The 19841-nt window shown below is 38.8% G+C and overlaps 1 protein-coding gene across 1 annotated transcript in view; it reads left to right on the top strand.

Moving 5' to 3' along the window:
* Window positions 1-19841, top strand: part of CDH8 (cadherin 8) — a 136631-nt gene that overhangs the window by 72219 nt on the left and 44571 nt on the right. The window contains exons 4-5 of the mRNA XM_053449633.1: window positions 4991-5110; window positions 11996-12163. Of these exons, the coding sequence (XP_053305608.1) occupies window positions 4991-5110; window positions 11996-12163 (288 nt within the window). The remainder of the gene's footprint in view (window positions 1-4990; window positions 5111-11995; window positions 12164-19841) is intronic.

The raw sequence follows: 19841 nt of genomic DNA, 5'->3' as shown, positions 1-19841 counted from the left end.
GTACAATATACTTGCATTAGTGTACAGTGGGTGATTAAATGTACAGATGTTTTGGGAATGTGTACTCATTTTGTGTTTGTCACATTATTTTATTATTATGATTATTATTTTAGATTACATTACGCTAGCGGATTCTGTAGCATGTTACAATAGTAAAAAACTAACAATCGTTAAATGTTACGACACACTGATACAGAAGGAGAAGAGGGCTCTGCTCCCGTGAGCTTACAATCTATTAGGAGGCTCTATTTTAAAGCTACTATATGCTTTTCTGGGAATATATTAGGAAAGGTCCCCTTCTAGCTAATGGAAGATAATACATTATGCATTCAACTCAATGCAGCTTATAGGCGGATTCCTGTTTTTGAATCTCAGCGCTTTACCCTTAATCAACCGTCATCATTAAAAGACTTTTTTTTCCCCCTATCAATGAGAAAGTAACTTATTATTCATACGTAGTTACCATTCATACAAACATGGACTACTTTTATATATCAATGTCAATGAAAAGAAGTGCTTGCTGGAATTTTGTGACGGGCTCCCCTGGCTTTCTCCCAAACCCAGTTCTCTGTGTCAGTCTTTGATGCCAACCAGTCTAATTACCTTTTAACACAAATGTATTGAAAGAGATACATCTACATTTTGACACATTAATGTCAACCACAACAAAATACATGTGTACTTTACGGGAGAAAACGGGAAATCAGTGATCTTAAACGGTTGTATTAACATATGCTGTCGATGAAGGTCACATTATATGTTCTTTATATATATATATACATACATATATATATATATATATTTTTAACTTATCTGGTATTTATTTAGGGTAATGCATCGGAAATCTATTAGACTGTAGTTAAGATTATGGACCGTCGTGCTGGCTGAATATATTTAATTGCAAAATTAAGTGATGTACATTAGCTGAGGTTCTGTGTCATTCCATTTCTAGCAATTGAATTTATTTGTAAAGTTTTACTATATTACATAGAAACGGTACAGAGACTTTTGAGGTGTTTTAATAACACAAAAAGCCACTTGGAACTAAGGTATCAATGTTCTTCCTTCTTGGGGTTCTATAGTGATCATTTCCATTCAGGGGCCTAAGGGAGCGCCCCAAGGTGCATGGGGCCCTTCAAAAGCTTCCTAGACCCTCTGACCACCTTGGACCAGGATGATCAAAGGATTACTGTTGGTTTAAATACGCCAACTAGACAGGTAATGTTTTCATTATATACAACTTTGAGTGCGTTTAGTGAACCAGATGATAACTCAAAGAAACATTTTAATAATTAGACCTAACATCGGTCTCTTGTAACGTATGGATTTTTTCTTCTCCTCCAGCTATCAATTTGGATAGTGTTACCAGAAACCTAATGAAATAACATCAGTTCAAATTGCATTCTGTTTGTTTGTGTAGCTTTATAAGTGATCCGATGCTTTTAAACAACAGTCTCTAAAAGAAAAAAAAAAAAAGAAAATTATATTTCTGCCATCGCAGAGTATCTTACTTCGGTTACCGACTTGACTTGTTCCATTAGAACATGATATATTAGCGAACAGAGTATCCACGATTTTCCATAACATTCGATAATTATGGTTCATTACCTCGCCATATCTTACGGCGTTTGAATGGCCCGTGGCTTAGGTCACATTGCAAATTGATAGAGTACGTACCGGGCTAACAAAGCGTTCTCTGCTTACTCCACGCCGTGTTATCCTGTTACATTGGAAGACGGTCTGTTAATAATGTATAAGGGAAATAGCCTCTCCACGTGCGCAGCACTTTTCTTTGGTTAGGGGTGTTAAATGATGTCACTCAGAAACATAGAATATTTCCCAAAGCAGCATGCTATGCCCACAGCCTGCATTCCTCTTATTAAATATTAATATCACATCCTCCAGTCCGTCCATTTGAAATAGAGTAATATGCTTTATCCATCTCCATTTTTTAAAAATGTATTTAATCACAAGGAAATCACTGCTTATTACAGGAACCACTCGCTGCGATCGTCAAAAGCTCAGGGCAAAAGGGGAATTAACAAAGGCGTACGTTATATTGCAGACATTGTGCCTTTAAAACGCCCGGAACTCAAGATTGCAACTTGTTTTAAAAGCTGGCGTTTTTTGCCTTAATCCCCCTTCCCGAATGATAAAACATATTTCCTGTGCAATTAATGGACGTGGCATTTAATACCTAGAATCAGAACAGCATTGGACCTTGTTGATTTTCCAATTGCCATTTAATCCTATAGCCAGTTGCGCCGTGCTGTTTGAAGTATGCGGAAATGTAGTGGGAGGTTCGACGTCCAAATCGCTCCTTCTGTCTCTTTGTATTGTATTATTATTATTACTATTATAATTATTATTATCTTTTATTTATATAGCGCCATCAATTTACGCAGCACTTAATACAATACATAAATTCAAGGGGTCTGACAAGACCAGGACTGACAGACTAAAACAAACCGATACATTAGGTGGAGAGGTCCCGGCCCGCAAGCTTACAATCTTGAGGGACTGCATTATAACGTCAGCAGCACTGCTGGAATATACGATAAATTATTATCTGCTACCTATGTGAGCATGAGCCTTTCAGAGGGCTGTCGGTTATCTTTTTCCTCCTGTGCTGACTAGCGGCCACGGCAGCAGCGCATTCTGGCAAAGGCCTATGGCGGCAGATCCATGGTGGTCGCCACAAAACTATCCTAGAATACAGAGATTTCAGTAACCGCAATTCTTCTTAGTCGCCATTACCTAAATGTATGAAAAGATCTGAGAATGAAAGTGTAGCAGTCGGAAATCTAAGCTTCGGAACGCGATGTTCCGATTCTCCTGGATGCACGGCTTGTTGCAGGTCTCTTTCCTTGTAATTATCCAGGACTCCAATCTGCAAAGGAAACACTATCAGCTGAGAAACAAAATTGACGATGTTTCTTTGGCCTCTCTGGTGCGAGCTGATCTATCCTCAACTCATTATCTTTTACAACTTCATTTCGTACGTTTGTAGAAAATCTATAACTGCAAATTATGTACAAGGATATTCAAGTGGGAAGATAGGTAAACTTTATTAATGACGGGAATCCGAGGAATGATAATGCTGGCGTGTAGAGTAGCCAATGGAGCTGGTCCAAATTCTGATCAAGAACCTGATCTCAGGATGGGCACTCACACTAACACAACTAGACACTAACACACTCTGGCACTCACACTAACACAACCAGACCCATTAACTCACACGCACACACACACTAACACAACCAGAAACACAACACTAAAACACATGCACACACTAACATACTCACATTCACACTCACACACACACGTGGACACTCACACTAACGCACATGCACATAAGCTAACGCACACGCACACACTAACACAACCAGAAACTCAACACTAAAATACATGCACACAGGCTAACGCACTAACATACTTACATCCACACTAACACACACCTGGACACTCACAGTAATGCACATGCACACAGGCTAACACACATGCACACAAACAAACATGCACACTAACTTACCCAGGCACACACACGTGCACCTCACTTACATATCCAGACACACATTGTGCAGACTCGGCCTGTCCTTAACGCACCTCACAGTGCATACCGACTGCCGGCCCTGTACATATAGTTGCTAACAGTCCTGGGTCTGTCTATTCTCAGCTGTCCCAACAAATGTCCTATTTATTGGGAATAGCATGCCCAGTTCCTGGATTGGCCAGCTGTGAGCAGAATGACATCATATGCAAATCACACCCTGGAAACTGCATACATATGCCTGTACTAGTAGACTGAAATCTAAACGTGCATCTGTCTACATCATATCTTTTTTATGTGTATTATATATATATATATATATATATATATATATATATATATATATATATGTATTATCTATTTTGTTTGTTATTCTTACTGTGATCTGTTTTTCCATTATTTATTTCTATTTTGTACTCTTTTTATGGAAAATGAAAAAAAAAAATTAGCCATTTCAAATTACTTACACCCTAGACTTCCAAAATAAATACAGCTTCTGATTTAAAACTGTTAATAGAGATGTGCAGCACACGTACAAAAAAGCTAACAAATTGACAATATACATATAAGTTTGCAGAATATCCCTTATTCAGCTCATGCCTTGGCTCAACATCTTTTGTAATAATAGTTTTTTCCATGCTCAAGAATTACACCTCTCCTACAAATTTTGTTTCAAGATTTTTACATGCGGATAATTATAGGTACGCCGGCCTGGTAAGACACTATGGCACAGCTATAATTAAGCAATAGTCCCTGCGGTTGACACCTCTTCTGCTAGATAATTGTTCATGACATTGCGCTGGGAAGCAATAACGGAGGTCAGGGGCAAAACAATGAAGAGAATTCAAAATCTAAAGGAGATGTTACCTACTAGAGGACAATGTATATCACATTATACAGCGGAAATGTGAGCAGGTTAGCCCATTAAATGTAGTGGCTTGATTCCTTTGTTAAGTAATGACTGTACATTATTCCAATGAATGACTAATATTAATTAAAAGTCATCTTAAGGCACATGCATTGCCCAATTCTTTACTGTCCATACTGTCCCTTTAAATACTTTTCGTCGGTCATAAGGATCTTACAGATGAGGTCAAATTGAACAGATCCATAAAAAAAACATTCCATTATGATACATATGTTTAGAATATCTGTAGAAACACAAAGTAAAATCAGCAACCTTATGACAGATCAATGAAAGCATAATATAACCTTATCATTGCATCTGTGAAACATTGTTTCCATGATCAATAATGGTAATAAAACTATCCTCACTTCTTTAGACTGGACCGATAACCCTATACCCCAGGTAAGAGTTAAGACGGAGATTCATTTTTAAAAGGCTGCTTTTACGCTCGTCTTAGAAACGTATTGATCTGCGGCTTTTAAGCATGTTTTTGATAAGGCCAGTCATTGCCTCTTCTTCTTTCTCGTACATAGGTACCTTTGTCACTAAGGTAACGGCCACGGACGCGGACGATCCAGTTTATGGAAACAGTGCTAAACTGGTATACAGCATTTTGGAAGGGCAACCTTACTTTTCTGTGGAACCCCACACAGGTAGGTGCACCGATATCATAACACAGCTTGTCCTACTACTATGCCGAGCTCCCTGAAAACACGGTAACCAAGCCGTTTTCATATTATTATCATATTATATGATCATATTATATTAGTATCATGATCTTTTATTTATATAGCGCCAACAATTCACGCGGCGCTTCTTGCGATACATATATTCAAGAAGGTCGACTAAGACAAACTGATGAATTAGATAAAGAGGGCCAGGATCGCAAGTTGACGTATGATATCTTATTGAAATTAGACTTTCCACTCTCAAAGAAGGAAATAAAATCAGAAAACAACTGATTTAACTGGATTACCAACCAGTGATCCACGAGAAAGAAAGAGGAATCGGGTTATGCACTTCTTCAGTCATTGCTATGGGTGGACCCATGCTCTTGGAAGCATCCATCTCCTGTCCTCCTTTTTTGAAACATCATGGCCGGAGATATTAACTCCCCCAAACATAGGATACGTCCACCACGGAAACACCGAAAGAATCGGCAGACTCTAGCACTCTTTAAATATTACACCTTCAATTATTCGTCTCAAAGTTTCCACTTAATAACTCACTAATGGTGATGGTCTAATGGTCTAATGGAGGTCCATACCAAAAACATACCTTCTCAGGAAGTCACTCAGGAAATGTGGACATTGATATTGCATTCAGAAAATCACCCAATATCATAAAAACCAGAGATGAATCTAAAAGAATAGCTTTCGGTACCAAAAAAAAAAAACCCAAAATGTGAAACCAAGGGTAAAAATGGTGGCTATTGGAAACAATAGGTATGAGGACCCTGGACCTTATATTTTTGCATGAAGCTGCATCTCCCTGTTAATAACAATGCAGAAGAAATCGCAGTGTTCCTAAAACGTACTCCACACATATGGTTTTAAAATAGTCTGAACATAGTAATTTATCTGGAATACTTATAGCATTTTGTAGGCAGTTGCTCGATCAAGCTCTCTCCAATTCCTCTGGGATTCGTCACCTCTTCAATTAAACTAGAAAACTATAATACAATGTTTGAAATGTGTACTGAAAAGCTTCAAGCCAGTATGAAAATTAATAACTGTGAAAGGAGAAAAAAATGCAAGGAGGAGGGAAAGCAACCTTTTATTTTTTTTTTCTTTTCCGCCTGGCCCTTTTCATGCGTTGATGAATGCTTTTTTTTAGAACGAGACAAACCATCAGCATTAACTGCAATTAAAATAAATAAATAAAACAACAAAAAATGTTCCTTTCTGGAAGAACAAGGAATATGATTTTATTTCCTCTCTCTGAGTCAAGCTTCAAATGTCTACGAACAAAAAGAGATACCATTACTGCGGTGCAAGATATGTTATCTCGCAGAATTACTTGTTCTAGCCTCCGAAATGCATTATACGGCGATGACATCTGAACCATGATTGCCGATATCCTTTAGTAAGATTTGAAAGAATTTAAGATTATGATATGTTTGGCGGAGACATGCTAGAGGGCTCTCTTTACTTAATATTTAGGTGAAATAGATTTAACTATAGTAATGAAGAGTGTTTTCTGGCACCTTGTAGGCAGTTGAAGTAAATGCATTTATTTCAATACACTGTGAGCCATCTTTTCTTCCGCAGCACATATCAAAAGCGTGCCCCCCCCCTAAAATAATGTTTTAACCCCTTAAGGACTTTTTTATACTATAGGACAAGAACATTTTTTGTGTTTTAACTATGACTTCCTTCAACTGTTATTTACATTTCTCTGATTTATACTACCTATACTAATTATATATATATATTTTTTTTTATATATATATATATTTTTATTTTTTTTTATATTTTTTTCTGGGGAAGAACGCAGAGTTTTTGTTTGTTAACCATATTCATGTATGTCGGGCTTTATTTTTTATGAAAATGTTTAAAATATTTTTTTTAATAATATCGATAATATTTAATATTATCCACAGCTTGTATAAGTGTTAAAAAAAACCCAACAAATACGTATTTGTTAACTTGCCCGGATTTAAAAAAAAAAAAAAAAAAAAAAACCCAACCCTATATTCCTATATAGTTTTTATTTATGTTCTTTTAGGTTTTTAGTCATTTATTTTTAACCCATACCTAACCATATCTAATTCACCAATAACTATCACTCACCACTTAACCCCTTGTGTGTTTTGGGGTCTTGGGACACATGGAATCACTATGTTATAGTGTTTTCTGTCTCTTTTTCGGTGCACGACCGCAGTTAACAGAGACAAAGACAGTACTTAGATCTGTACATGTGATCGGACGTGGCAGCGATCACATGCGTTCTGATTTTAAATTCCAACAATTAAGTGAACAAGCACTATATTTTAAATCAAGATTAATTCACCAACAGCTTAGACTTCCCCTATTTGCCCGCACGGTGTTCATTTTAATAAGTGAAGGCTAAAAATGAATTAAATTAATATTTTCTTCAGAAGATTTCTCGAGAGAATTGAGTTGATTCAAATTTGATACTGTATAGATGTTGTGATTGATTAACAGCGTGCTTTCAGAGGCGCAGCAAATATTTGCTTATTGTTAAGTAGCTGTTAATGCAAATGGCCTTTGGCTTAATCAAATTCAACGCGGCAGAATTTTGAGAGAGCTTGTTAGTATTCCGTTACCCGGATCTATGACTTGAATATGCTTCACCTGGTTCAAATGCCTTTAAAAGGGAATATTTTTCCCCCGGAGCCTGAATCCCTGTACTCTATACAATAATTTAGGTCAGCATCGTTAAAAAGAGAAAAAATGGGCAGAAGGGTTCTTATTTGCCGTCAGAGTCTCTAGCGTCATGGTTATTCCATATGAGGTTGATCACGTATGTTGAACCAAGCTCAACGGCTTTCCACCCAACATACTCATGAATATTTTCCTTTGTACACATGTAAACAGGTAAAGTAATGCAGGCAAAACATTTAATTTTGACACCTTTTCCCAGAATTACTAAATATTTGCCTATATAAATATGATCCGTTGTATGAAGGGTAGATCAAGTTGTACAGATGTCTGAAAAAGAGAGGCGTCATCATGAAGTTATATACATCTTTATTTTCTGACTCCCAACCCTGCTGTATGAAAACATCCCATTCAGCAAGAGCAGGAAGAGCAGCGGGGGGTGAAGACGAACGGGAAAACCAGAGAAAAAGACAGACAAATGAACCCAATATTCAGACAGCTGAGAACGCAAGAGTGTGAACGGGGAGTGTAAGACACACAACATAATCTAACACAGCAGGAGGGAACAGGGAAAACGAAATACAAACCACAAAAAAAAACATAATGAAAACTCCAAACCACTACCCCCGTCCTTTTTTGCTTCTCTCAAGACCATGTTCCTTCGATTTGTGTGGGCTAACAGGAGGCCCAGGAATAGATTCTTTACGTTAGTCCTCCCCAAGTCCTGTGGGGGGATGGGCCTGCCGTGTCCCCGCACTATCACGCTTGCCATCTTTTGAGGGTCCTGGAGTGGGCACATGGTCCCTTGCACAAATTGTGGATAGCTATGGAGTCGTCTCTCCTGGGCGTCCCTGTTGGACACCTCCCTTGGCTGCAGCGGCATCACTCACGGGACCTTGCTCAGGCTCACCCCTTGATACCCGCGTCGTTACGAGTCCTGCATTCTCTCCATGTTAAATTGGGTCTGACGTCCTACCCATCACCACTGCTGCCACTGCGGAACAATCCTGATTTTCCCCCAGGACAGGCTCCAGGCCCTTACTTGCGGACAGCCTTGACGGATTACGTCCCATTCTCTAAGTTTCTTGCTGGAAATCGCCTGTGCTCCCTGACCGACATATGCGGCGACTCGGGGCCCTCCCTTCTGGAACGCTTTCAGTACTGTCAACTCTCCAGTTATTTCACGTCCCTCCTGGGATCCGGCACACCCACTAGGGCTCCTACTCGTTTTCAATCACTGTGCACCAGACCTGAACTCCCGGCACATGGTGTCTCCCTACTTTACCAAATCCTACTTCAGCACCCGAGAACCGCGCCATTACGATTTCAAAGTCTCTGGGAACAGATGTTGCACATCACGCTGGTTGGGACAAGATCTTTCTTTTGACCCACAAGTGCTCCAGACAAACGAAGGCACAGGAGACTTCCTACAAACTCCCTACCCACTGGTACATGACGCCTGTGGCGCTCCATAGAGCTTTTCCCAACTCCTCCGACACATGCTGGCGCTGTGGTGTTGCTCCTGGTACTCTACTCCATATCTGGTGGGACTGTTCTAAGATTGCTCCGTTCTGGTTGAGTGTCCATGAGACGGTTCAACGGCTTTCAGACGACCCTCCACCGTTCCTGCCTAGTTTTTACCTGCTCAGTCATACCTCTCAGTCCATTGCTGGCTTCAAAAAGTCGGTGACCCGTCATTTATTAACTGCGGCACGGTCGCTTATCCCTCTTCACTGGACGGACGCTTCTCCGCCCTCCTTTCGCGAATGGATCGAACGGGTCGAGTCAATCAGGGTGTTTGAGGAGCTGGTGCTGCAATCTGAGGACCGTCATGCGCAATATCTTCAGATGTGGTTTCACTGGCTCCCGTTTTTGGCGGACCCTCTTACTAAGTCTTTCTTGCTGCAGTGATGCCGCTACTTTGCGATGTGAGCTGTAGGGTGCCGGGTGGGACCTCCGTCCCTGTGTGTGGTTTTTTTTTTTTTTTTGTGTACTTGTCTTTTTCCTGGTGTCTTGTCTGTGTGTTCTGTTCCTCTGCTATCCCTTTCCTCCTCTTTCTTTTCCCTCTTGCCGTTCCCTCTAGTTCCTTACCTTGACTTCTTTTTCCCTCCCGGGTGGGTGGTGCCGAGGTCTACTTGTCTTGTGTACTATGCCTTATCATGCCGCCTTTATTTACTTGGACGCCGCCGTTTCTTGTTTGCTCATGTCTGATAAGACTGATTGTTATTCTTACTCTGTACGGACCGCTGTGTCTACATGGCTGTCCAGATGCCGGTGTTACATTTCATTCTGTAATGCGTTTGCCCGCTGCGTCGGGTATTCTTGCCCAGTTTTATCTACTTGTGCCCTCCTCCCGCCCGTCCTATTCACCTGTACACCTTCTCCCTGTTTCCCTTTTTGACCCTATCCCTTTTTCCCTGTTCCTTGAAAACTAATAAAAATTATATTTACAAAAAACAAAAAAAAAAAAAAAAAAAAAATTTGTGGGATACACAGTTTGGCCTGGCTCAGCCGCGTGAGAGAACACGCTTTAATAAGAGAAATCTAAACATTACGTTATACCCAGGAGACTTCCCTGTATCGTCTGGGCTATCTCCACACAATGGGGAGGCACATTAGGGGTGGAGTCAACTTCAGATAAGGATGGAGCTAGCCTCTGATAGCATTAAGGAGGTTGGGAGTCAGTAAGCTTTGACTAAACAACCCCCCCCCCACCCAGAGAGTGATCTCAAGATCCAGGGAAGCAAGTCCTCACCCAGAGACTCCAGGTCAAACCTGAGGAGCTCCCAGGGATGACCACAACCCTTTGTATAGGGATCACCCAACAATGAAACTATAGGGACTGAACAGGCACTGACAAATACAGAGCTCTATTTTCTCCTGTTGGCAATGTAAAACCATGTGTTGGCAATGTAAAACCATGAACAAGAACTACCGATTGACATTTCCTAATGAAGCACTTTGATTAGCTTTTAAAAAAGACAATGAAGAAGAATCCCGAAGGACATACATATTCCAGATTACACGTAGATGGATACCATTGTTTTTCTCTCCATTCTACCATCCCCATGAAGCTCTCATGCATATGACCTTCAGAATTACTGGGTAATATGATTAAGATAATGTAGTTACCCATGATGATGATGGGTGGAAAAATCTAAAACAGGAATCCCGATAAGCACCATAAAAGATATATTTGTTTTTATTTTCCAGATAATACTCTTGGTAAAGATTACCTTGCGCACACACTGGATATAACATTGTGCATGAAATAGTACAATCATTTCCCTAGTTTATGTTTTTCAGAGATGTTACTTTGTATCAGTATAGTATATCAAGCATGTATATATCAGGTAGAGACTACAATATTGTCATTTGAAAAATAGTTTTGCAATACAAAGTGGCGTATTATCCAGATGCCAGAACATTGTTGCTCTTCAGACTAGGAACAATGTGAATCAGATGTTCGCTACCGAATTTGAAAGAATGTCAGTGGCTGCGTAATGAAGGTACACGTATACGAGAAGAAGGGTGATCCTCATTTTTCATGTAATCAGGCTTAAAGTTAAATATTTTCTGAAAACCAAAATAAATTCATAAATACGCAATCTGCCCTTATCAACAGCCCAGTGATAAATGACTATGTACAACAATAAAATCGAGTCTTGAGAAATTGATCTTATTTTGCATAATGAAATGTTTATTGCTATTTCCGTGAAACTATAGTCTGGTGGTAACATAAAACCAGTGGCAGAGAGGGGATAAACCAATTATAGGTTTTTCATTCTTTATTGTAATCCTGAGATCTAGCATTATTTCTACCCAACCACAAAATAATTAAAGGGGGATTAAAGAAGAATAAATGTAAAAAAAACGATATACACTTTTTTGCAGGTAAATATTATATATATATATATATATATATATATATATACACATATATATATATATAATTGGTGTATTATATGACACATAAAGAGACCTAAATATGCAATTCCTAAATAAGTAGTAGTCCCAAAATAGGGCTAACCACATGAAATATGCACCAGGTTGAACCAAGATTGGAGAAAAGTATGATGTATTAATAATATAGGGGTGTAGGACCATTATATGTACGTGCAATGCATACTGCCTCTTATATTTTAGTGAGAAATCTACATTATTCATATAAATGCTGTTTTTCTCTCATTATAGCTATAATAAAGACAGCGCTTCCTAACATGGATAGAGAGGCCAGAGAGGAATACATTGTGGTCATCCAAGCCAAGGACATGGGTGGACACATGGGAGGACTCTCTGGAACTACAACAGTTACTGTTACGCTTACGGATGTCAACGATAACCCGCCAAAGTTTGCAATGAGTAAGTAGAGCTTATACGGTTATCTCATGGAATTTTTATACATTAATGTCACGCTGCAATATAGCTGGGAAAACATTAGGACCCAACCTACTCAATATAAAGATCATTTTAATAATTCGATGGGGTGGAAAGATGGGCCTATCATATTTACTGACAGACACTGCGTGAAGACCAATAAGGAGAACACCCAGAAGATGAAGGCATGGTATAAACGCAATGCCCCAATTCCCTAGTCAAAGGCTTCTTTTCCTTGGCCAAAATCATCAGATAATGTCTCAGGCCTCCTCAGCCATTATCACTCCATAGATATCAACAAGATACCAAGTTTGGGGACTTTTGTGCACACCAGTCTATTAATGTTTGACAGAGAGGATTAACGCAAAAATCCTTGTTTCGTGAGAATTTAATAGATTAGGACCTAAAACTGTATAATTTAAACGACTATTACATTTTATCATTTGTTTTTGGTAAGATATTGAAAGCGGTTCACTATGCGCTACTTACCAGGAGACAAAGGTACTTAAGACAAAGCAGTTCATATACGTTATTCCAACAAGATTTGATCAAATTTCACAGAATCTGGCAATACAAGAACATATCTTCATTTTATCTTTCAATATTTTCTGTTGGATCCTTTGTTTTCATCTATTTTCTTCTTGAAGACAAAGGAATCGCTAGTTTTAAATTCTTCTTTGGGCAAGATAAATGCTTCAGGGTCTTTGGAAACAGCCCTTTGTACAATAAATATTAACATATCGGAGATGGTGAAGATTTCCATATCTGAGGTATTCGTACGCTCGGCCATCCAATTCAAAGAGTCTATTTTTGTACTGAATGGCAAAAACAATAGATTTCAAAAAAACAATATTTTTTTCTTTTTTTGTCTGTAATGGTTATTTTCAAGGTGAAATGCATATTCAGTAGCCTACCAGTATTTTTATATATATATTTTCCAGAGAAAATAAAAACGTGTCTCATTACTTTTAGCACATTAATCTGCAAGGAATCAGAATAAACATATTTACTAAGCTGCACTGCCCATTAAATGTGGATAGTACATTATTATTAAAATCTACAACAATGGATTTAGGGAACATTTCTGTACATATTATGGTGTTTAATGTGCTGTTCTTACGGCACTACTGCCAATTTTCTAGTTGCAGTTGACCATTTTGTTTAAAAAACCATTGGTTGAAACCAGCCAACACTCAACTTTCTATAAGCCAATGTTCTTTTCCAAGAATATTGTAATAAGGGAATGGCATTTATCACGTAATGTAGACATGGCAGCAAAGAACACCATGTACAGAACTTCCAACTGGTCAGTAGTGCTTCCCATAGAGACGTTTCGAAGATGACTACTTGTCTACTTTTTATGAGACTGTTTCGAAGATCTCTCTTCGATAGACTTCCATTTATCTCAGAGTCTGTGGGTTGTTCTTTAGTATTTTAAGCATCTTCAGCTGGTGGTATCTTTATTATTGACAGATGCTGAAATAGTAGCTGCTATCAACCAACAAATGCAATTACAACGCTGGCTATGGTATTTATCCCTAGAGGTAATATCACTCACTTACATACTAATGCGGAGAGAAACCAAACAAGGCAGCATTTTGAAAAGTAATGCTCTCTGCTTCTAAATCTATTCTTCCTTCGAAGGCTCCAATCTATGTCTTGCTGGTCAGGTTAAAACGGCTCTACTTCCAACAGAGAATTTCTTCAATATTTTGCACTTATGTTCGATGCACAAAGAAAATAATGAGGATTGATTCTGGAGAGAAGAACATATATTTCGGGACAATCTATGCCTCTTAGCTATATAAACCATTTGCTCATAAATGCATCTTGTTGTGTGCAGCTTTAGTGGATGTGCCCTGAAATAGCTGTACAAAGAAGCGAAGGCTATTTGGTTCTTTTACATCTAAGAAGTAAACGTTAACTGGGATTTAAACATTTTTTTTCATGTTGAAAATTCATTTCAAATTAGCCTTAAAATTAATTTGAATTTTTTTTTTAAAAAAAAGACTGATTTAGATCGTCTCTTAGTTGAGAAAAATATAGACGTTTTGAATAACAAATAAAATATGCCACAATCCACTTTCAACGCAGCCCTTCCAACCTATTACAAACACTGCATTATGTTCCTAAGAAACTTTTTATGTAGGCTTATCTCTCATCTGTATGAATTAAGGAGAGTAGAAAATCTCCCTAAACAACCCACAGGGTTGTAACAACAATCAAGTTCTGTGCATTCGAAGATGAGCGCTAGGATATGATGTCATCCCAGTGTCACGCCTCAATATGATGCAAGGTACTAAGGTGACTACATAGTCCTGAATGCATCACTTCCCCTGTCACCCACCCTCTAAAGAGTGTCCTGATTTGGGCACCTGAAAAGTTTAAATTATGTGATGAAGGCACTTCAGAATCATATGTATAGGATGGCATGAGAACATACTGTTTGACTAAGAAATATATTGTTAGGTCATGATTAAGTTTTTATCATACTACGAAGCTAGACATTTCTTTCATGAACGTATCTACTTAACAAGATTATTAGAAGGACATCAATGTACCCGCTTCCACTATTGTCATGTCTTCTAGACAGAAGCTCCAGACCATGGGTAAATCTTATAGATTCCAGAGAAACCTTTTGACATTTTACTGAGCGACAGTTAAATGTTGATAAATGTAAAACAATGCACTTGGGAAGTTAAAATCCCAAGGCAGAATATAGCACTGTGGACAGTGTCCTGTCAGTGACAACAGAAGAGAGGGACCTAGGAGTAATTATTTCTGAGGACCTAAAGATGAACAGGTAATGCAACAAAGTATGGGGAAAAGCAAGCAGGGTGCTGGGTTGTAGAGCAAGAGGCATTAGAATTAGGAAGAGGGAGATAGTTCTGCCACTTCACAGATCTCTGGTACAGTTCTGGGGGACCCCATCTTCAGAAGGATATTGACATTTTGGAAAGAGTTTAGAAGGGGGAGACTAAAATAGTTAATGATTTGGAGGATAAAAACAACAAAGTTTGTTTCAAGAGGCTATAATATAAAACAAGAGGGTAAGTTTAGATGTAACATAAGAAAGTTGTTGGTAGAGGTAGATGCGGAAAGGTAATTTACGCATCCATGGGATAGGCATAAATCTATCCTGAATCTCAGACAAGCCTAAGATCTGAATCTTTACAGCAGGAAAAACAGGCAGAATTGTTGAGCCGATGGTCTGATCTGCCGTCAAATTCTATGTTTATCTGATTTGGTACTTCTTTTAGACAGACTATTTCATAAAAATCAATGATATCACTTACATTACTGTTCAGACAAATTTTAATCATCATGTTTGTTCTTCATTTTAAATGAATTGCATAAATCAAAATGATGGTCTCAAAGTCTAATTTGGGAAATGTAACACGCGATTAAAGTCCTTAGATTAAGGATCGGATGTACAATATCGTGGATTATCCTCTGTCAGCCTCATCAACACTCAAATACCTATTAAAACTAATGGACTTTCTAAAACAGAAGATACCACGTAAACATTCACTAGTATTTTAAATAACCCTTTAAAATATAGTATTTTTAACATTTTTTTTAATGTATGGCACAAAGCTTTATTTATGATTAAATTGGACGGCTGCTAGGGTTTGCCCCTTGGGTTTCACAAATGAAAAAGACAAATGCGTTCTTAGAAGTTCTATGGAAAAATCAGTTTATTGTAATGTTTTTTAAGCAATTCTAGTATTTACTTAAAGCCTGCTCAACATTTGTATAGCATGGCCGGGGTCCACCGGGAACACTTGAGTTCATTAGTTTGCAAGTTGCATTTCACAGATATTTCTCCCAAATTAATTATGGGCATTCTTTAGAAATCACGCAAACTCTTCAAACTATTTTATTTTGTTTACCCTTAAAGAATTATATATTTATATATGCCAGGATACACCGAAGTGTGAATTTGTAAATTAGTCTCAGAGCACCGCTGTAATGATGAAGCCCACTGTATGATCGGAAAAGACAATAAATAGCTTTATTTTAAGAAAAAAAACTATTCGTTTTGGTATTGAGTAATTGTATTGAAGAGGCCAGGGTTATGAAGTGTTCCATTTGCCTCTTTAAAAAGAATACATTTAAAGCAAAGATGATGTGTGTCCCAAAAACTAATATTTAAAGAAAAATAACTCACACTGGGGTTTTTATTTAATAAAGCACTAGGAGAGTAGTGGTTTCAATGTCCTGAATTTACTGTACATTATTAATGGCCATCCCTGGTGAATTTCTCTGCATGAAGGGTTGAGCTGGCTCTGCATAACGTATAGTTCATTTACTGAGGAGATGTAGCTGGACCTTCAAAATATCTAATGAAGAGAGATGAAACTGCAACTCTAGTGCAAACTCTCTCCCATCATGTCCCTATTTAGTAAATAAACCCCTTTGCGTCTCTAAGAAACTCTCCAGGTGCTATTCTGAAACTCTTGAGAGCAGGACCAGTGCGGTTTATCTTTTTTTTTTAAGGAGACATACGAACATAGAATTTGCCGGCAGATAGATCCCATCCGGCCCATCTGGTCTGCCTGTTATTCCTGCTGTAAAGACTCAAACGCTGACCGGTCCTTGGGCGCATCTCTGACCATATACCATTTCTAAGCGGAGGCTAGGGAACCAGATTTGAATAAGGTATTAAGGTCCAAAGAAATGGGACCTTTTTTATGGGGTCCATAGAAATCCTTTCAAGGCCACACTCAGCTGATCAACAATAAGCTATGTTCAAACAGTGAGTAGTTAATGGAATTCAGAAATCTTACATTAATAATACTGAAAATGTCTTAAATGCTTAAATGGCTCCAGTACCCAGAATCTAGTTTTTATAATTTCTACAAGTTCAATATAAAGTTTGTTTTAGGCAGTATGAGGTCCATTATATGTCTGATGGAGGAGAATTCAGATATTTTAATATTTTGGAGCCAACTCCCACGTTTTTTTGCAAAAACAAAAAGTATGAAAGTTATTAGGTATTTACTATTACCATTATCAAAATAAAACTGACTATTCGCCCCCATCTGTAATTATTTAATCAGTACAGAGTGAAAAATAGAATTCTTACCTGGGAATTCATTTTCCTATGAAGAGACGCTCTACCTTTCAGGCAGGGCAGGAACAAATAAATTAAGCATCCCCAGTGTAAGAACAAGACCAACTTATATCAAACGCAAATTATATTTATTGGGGGGGGGTGCCACTGGGGAATGGACAAGGAAAAGAAATTCCAAGGTAAGAATTTCCTTGCTATTCCCAGTGACACTAAGGAGAGATAGCAAGACACGTGGGAGAAATTAAATAATAGCTTGGAGAATATGTCTCCCAAACAGTGCCCTTCAGGTTAGTCACATTCCGTTTGTTGTGCCTGGTAAAGGTGTGAAGCCGACTCCAAGCGGCCGAGATAACGGCTGGTTGTACTCCTGCTGCTTCAGCCCAAAATAAGGAAACAGCCCTGGTGGAGTGAGCTTTTAATTCAGTAGGAGGATTCTTCCCTGCAGAAATTGCCTCCATAATTCATCGACTGATAGAGGATTTTGAAGCTGTCATGTCTTTCCTGACACCCGAGAAGGATACTTTCAAGGATGTAGATCACCTCCGATTCTCAGTGCGCTTTAGGTAGATCTGAATAAATCTTCTGAGGTCCAATGAGTGAAGTTGAACTTCTTTGGAATTCAGGTAGTATTTTATCTTTAGAGATCTTATCAGAAACAACTGTTAAGGTATTTAGGAAAAAGGCAAAGAACAACTCTATCCTCAAAGGATTTAAGGAGCATCTAGTATGGATAATGCTTGTAGTTTACTTAACCGTCAAGCCGATCAGAAGGGTTACCTTGAGAGACACTTCCTCCAAAGGTTTAAATGAAGCAATGGTCAATTGACATAGCATAAAATTAAGATCCCAAGTTTGTACTGTCGGGGAGAGAATCTACAGATCCATGGGGTGATCAGACAACCAGGTATCTAGAGCAGCATTAAGGGCACAAATTTGAACCTTGATAGGAGCAGGCCTCTGAAGGATTTTCAGTTACTAAGAGACTGAATGCTGCCATATCTGGGGTAACTGACACCACCAAACGTCTTCTAGATATCTGATCGAGTTGACAGGTTTCTTGCTGGATAGAAACATCTCAATAACTTCAGAAGATAGGTACTTAGGGGCTAATTTCAGAAACCAAGCTGGTAGGTGCCATGTGCTTAGAACAGGAAGGCAGGACTTTGTAGTAGGAGGTCCATTGTAGCAGAAAGTGCAGAGAGGAAATTCCAGATTTAGGTGTGTGTCTCCAGTCATGAGGTAAGGGATCCAAAGGCGTGGGAACTGGAGCTAGAGGCTGAGACAGGTTTTTGAAATGATTAAAAGTGGCCGGAAGTTCCTTTCGCTGAATCTTGTTTGGCTTTGGAGCAGGCTGAACACAGCTTCTGAGAATGGTCCCTAAGAGTCTTTTTGCATGTGAAACAGGCCTGATGTTTAGAATTAAGAGTAGCCTTAGGAGTATCCTCCAGTATTAGAGGTTCAGAATTCCTATTGTCAGTCATCCTGCAGGCAGAGAAATAAATAAGCAAACAAAAATATGGGAGAAAAAAAAACAGGGACTCCAGACGGCTGCAACAAGTACTTATTTGTAAAACAGGCATGCATAGACAATGACAGCACAAAATCTACCAGTAGGTCAGACTCCAAATGCAGCCCCCATGTCATCCTCGGAAGTTTATGTTTAATCTTTTCCAAGCTGCTGGCAAAATTAAATACGAAGTGCTGGAAGTGACGGCTTTCCGGAAGTAACAACAACTTTCATGTCTGGCCATTTCAAACCTTTGTTTGCCGTTAGGGAGTGAACAGACGGTAATACATCTGACTGGAGATGGCAGCTGCAGCCTGGGAGCATCTGTGTCCAGTGAGCCAGCCTCACAAAGTATGTGGATAGAGAAGACAGGGAGGTCCGTGCAAGAACCAATGAAAATCTATGCAGAGGAAGTAGAATGGTCTCCCAAATACCATAACATTTTGCAGGTGTCTCTGTTCCTGTTGTAGTTGTGGAGGTAGGACGTGGATCAGTGGAGAAGCGTTTCACGTTTTGCTCCGCCGTAGTGGGACCAGACAGCTCAAAGCCAGACTGGGGTTTGAAAGGTGTTAGGCAGGGCATTTAATGAGCCCTTTACAAAATGTCTTCAAACATTGACATCACAAGCTGTTACATGATGTATATGTCATGACGACTGTAATGTATACATCAGCAGGACATTATTTTCACATAGTTCAAACCAACAGTTTTATTAAACGAGCACCCCCCCCATACAAACAGCGTAAAAGATATTGCTCACTGCTTTTAAATTGATCCCAGGGCTTGTTGTACCTTTTGTGTTCCAACATTTGTAAGCTAATGCTTTACAATGTTTTGCATAGCATATTTGGGTATAAACTTTAAAATATGTAAATGCCTTTTCCTTTCTGTTCATTATCCAATGTGTTAATGGTGTGTAATGGCTCCAAATTAAAGATCTAGAATCACTAATTATCTCAGAGGCTTTATAACACAAGGCTTCGATGATCATCATACTAGGTTTAGTCCTGCACACGCCAGGATGCCTCTCCCTGAAGAATTCCGCCGCGAACAGTTGGAAACACCGCTACACATTTCCT

The sequence above is a fragment of the Spea bombifrons genome, chromosome 10 (genome assembly GCF_027358695.1).
Source record: "Spea bombifrons isolate aSpeBom1 chromosome 10, aSpeBom1.2.pri, whole genome shotgun sequence".
Taxonomy (NCBI): Eukaryota; Metazoa; Chordata; class Amphibia; order Anura; family Pelobatidae; genus Spea; species Spea bombifrons.
This window is presented reverse-complemented; position numbering and strand designations above follow the sequence as displayed.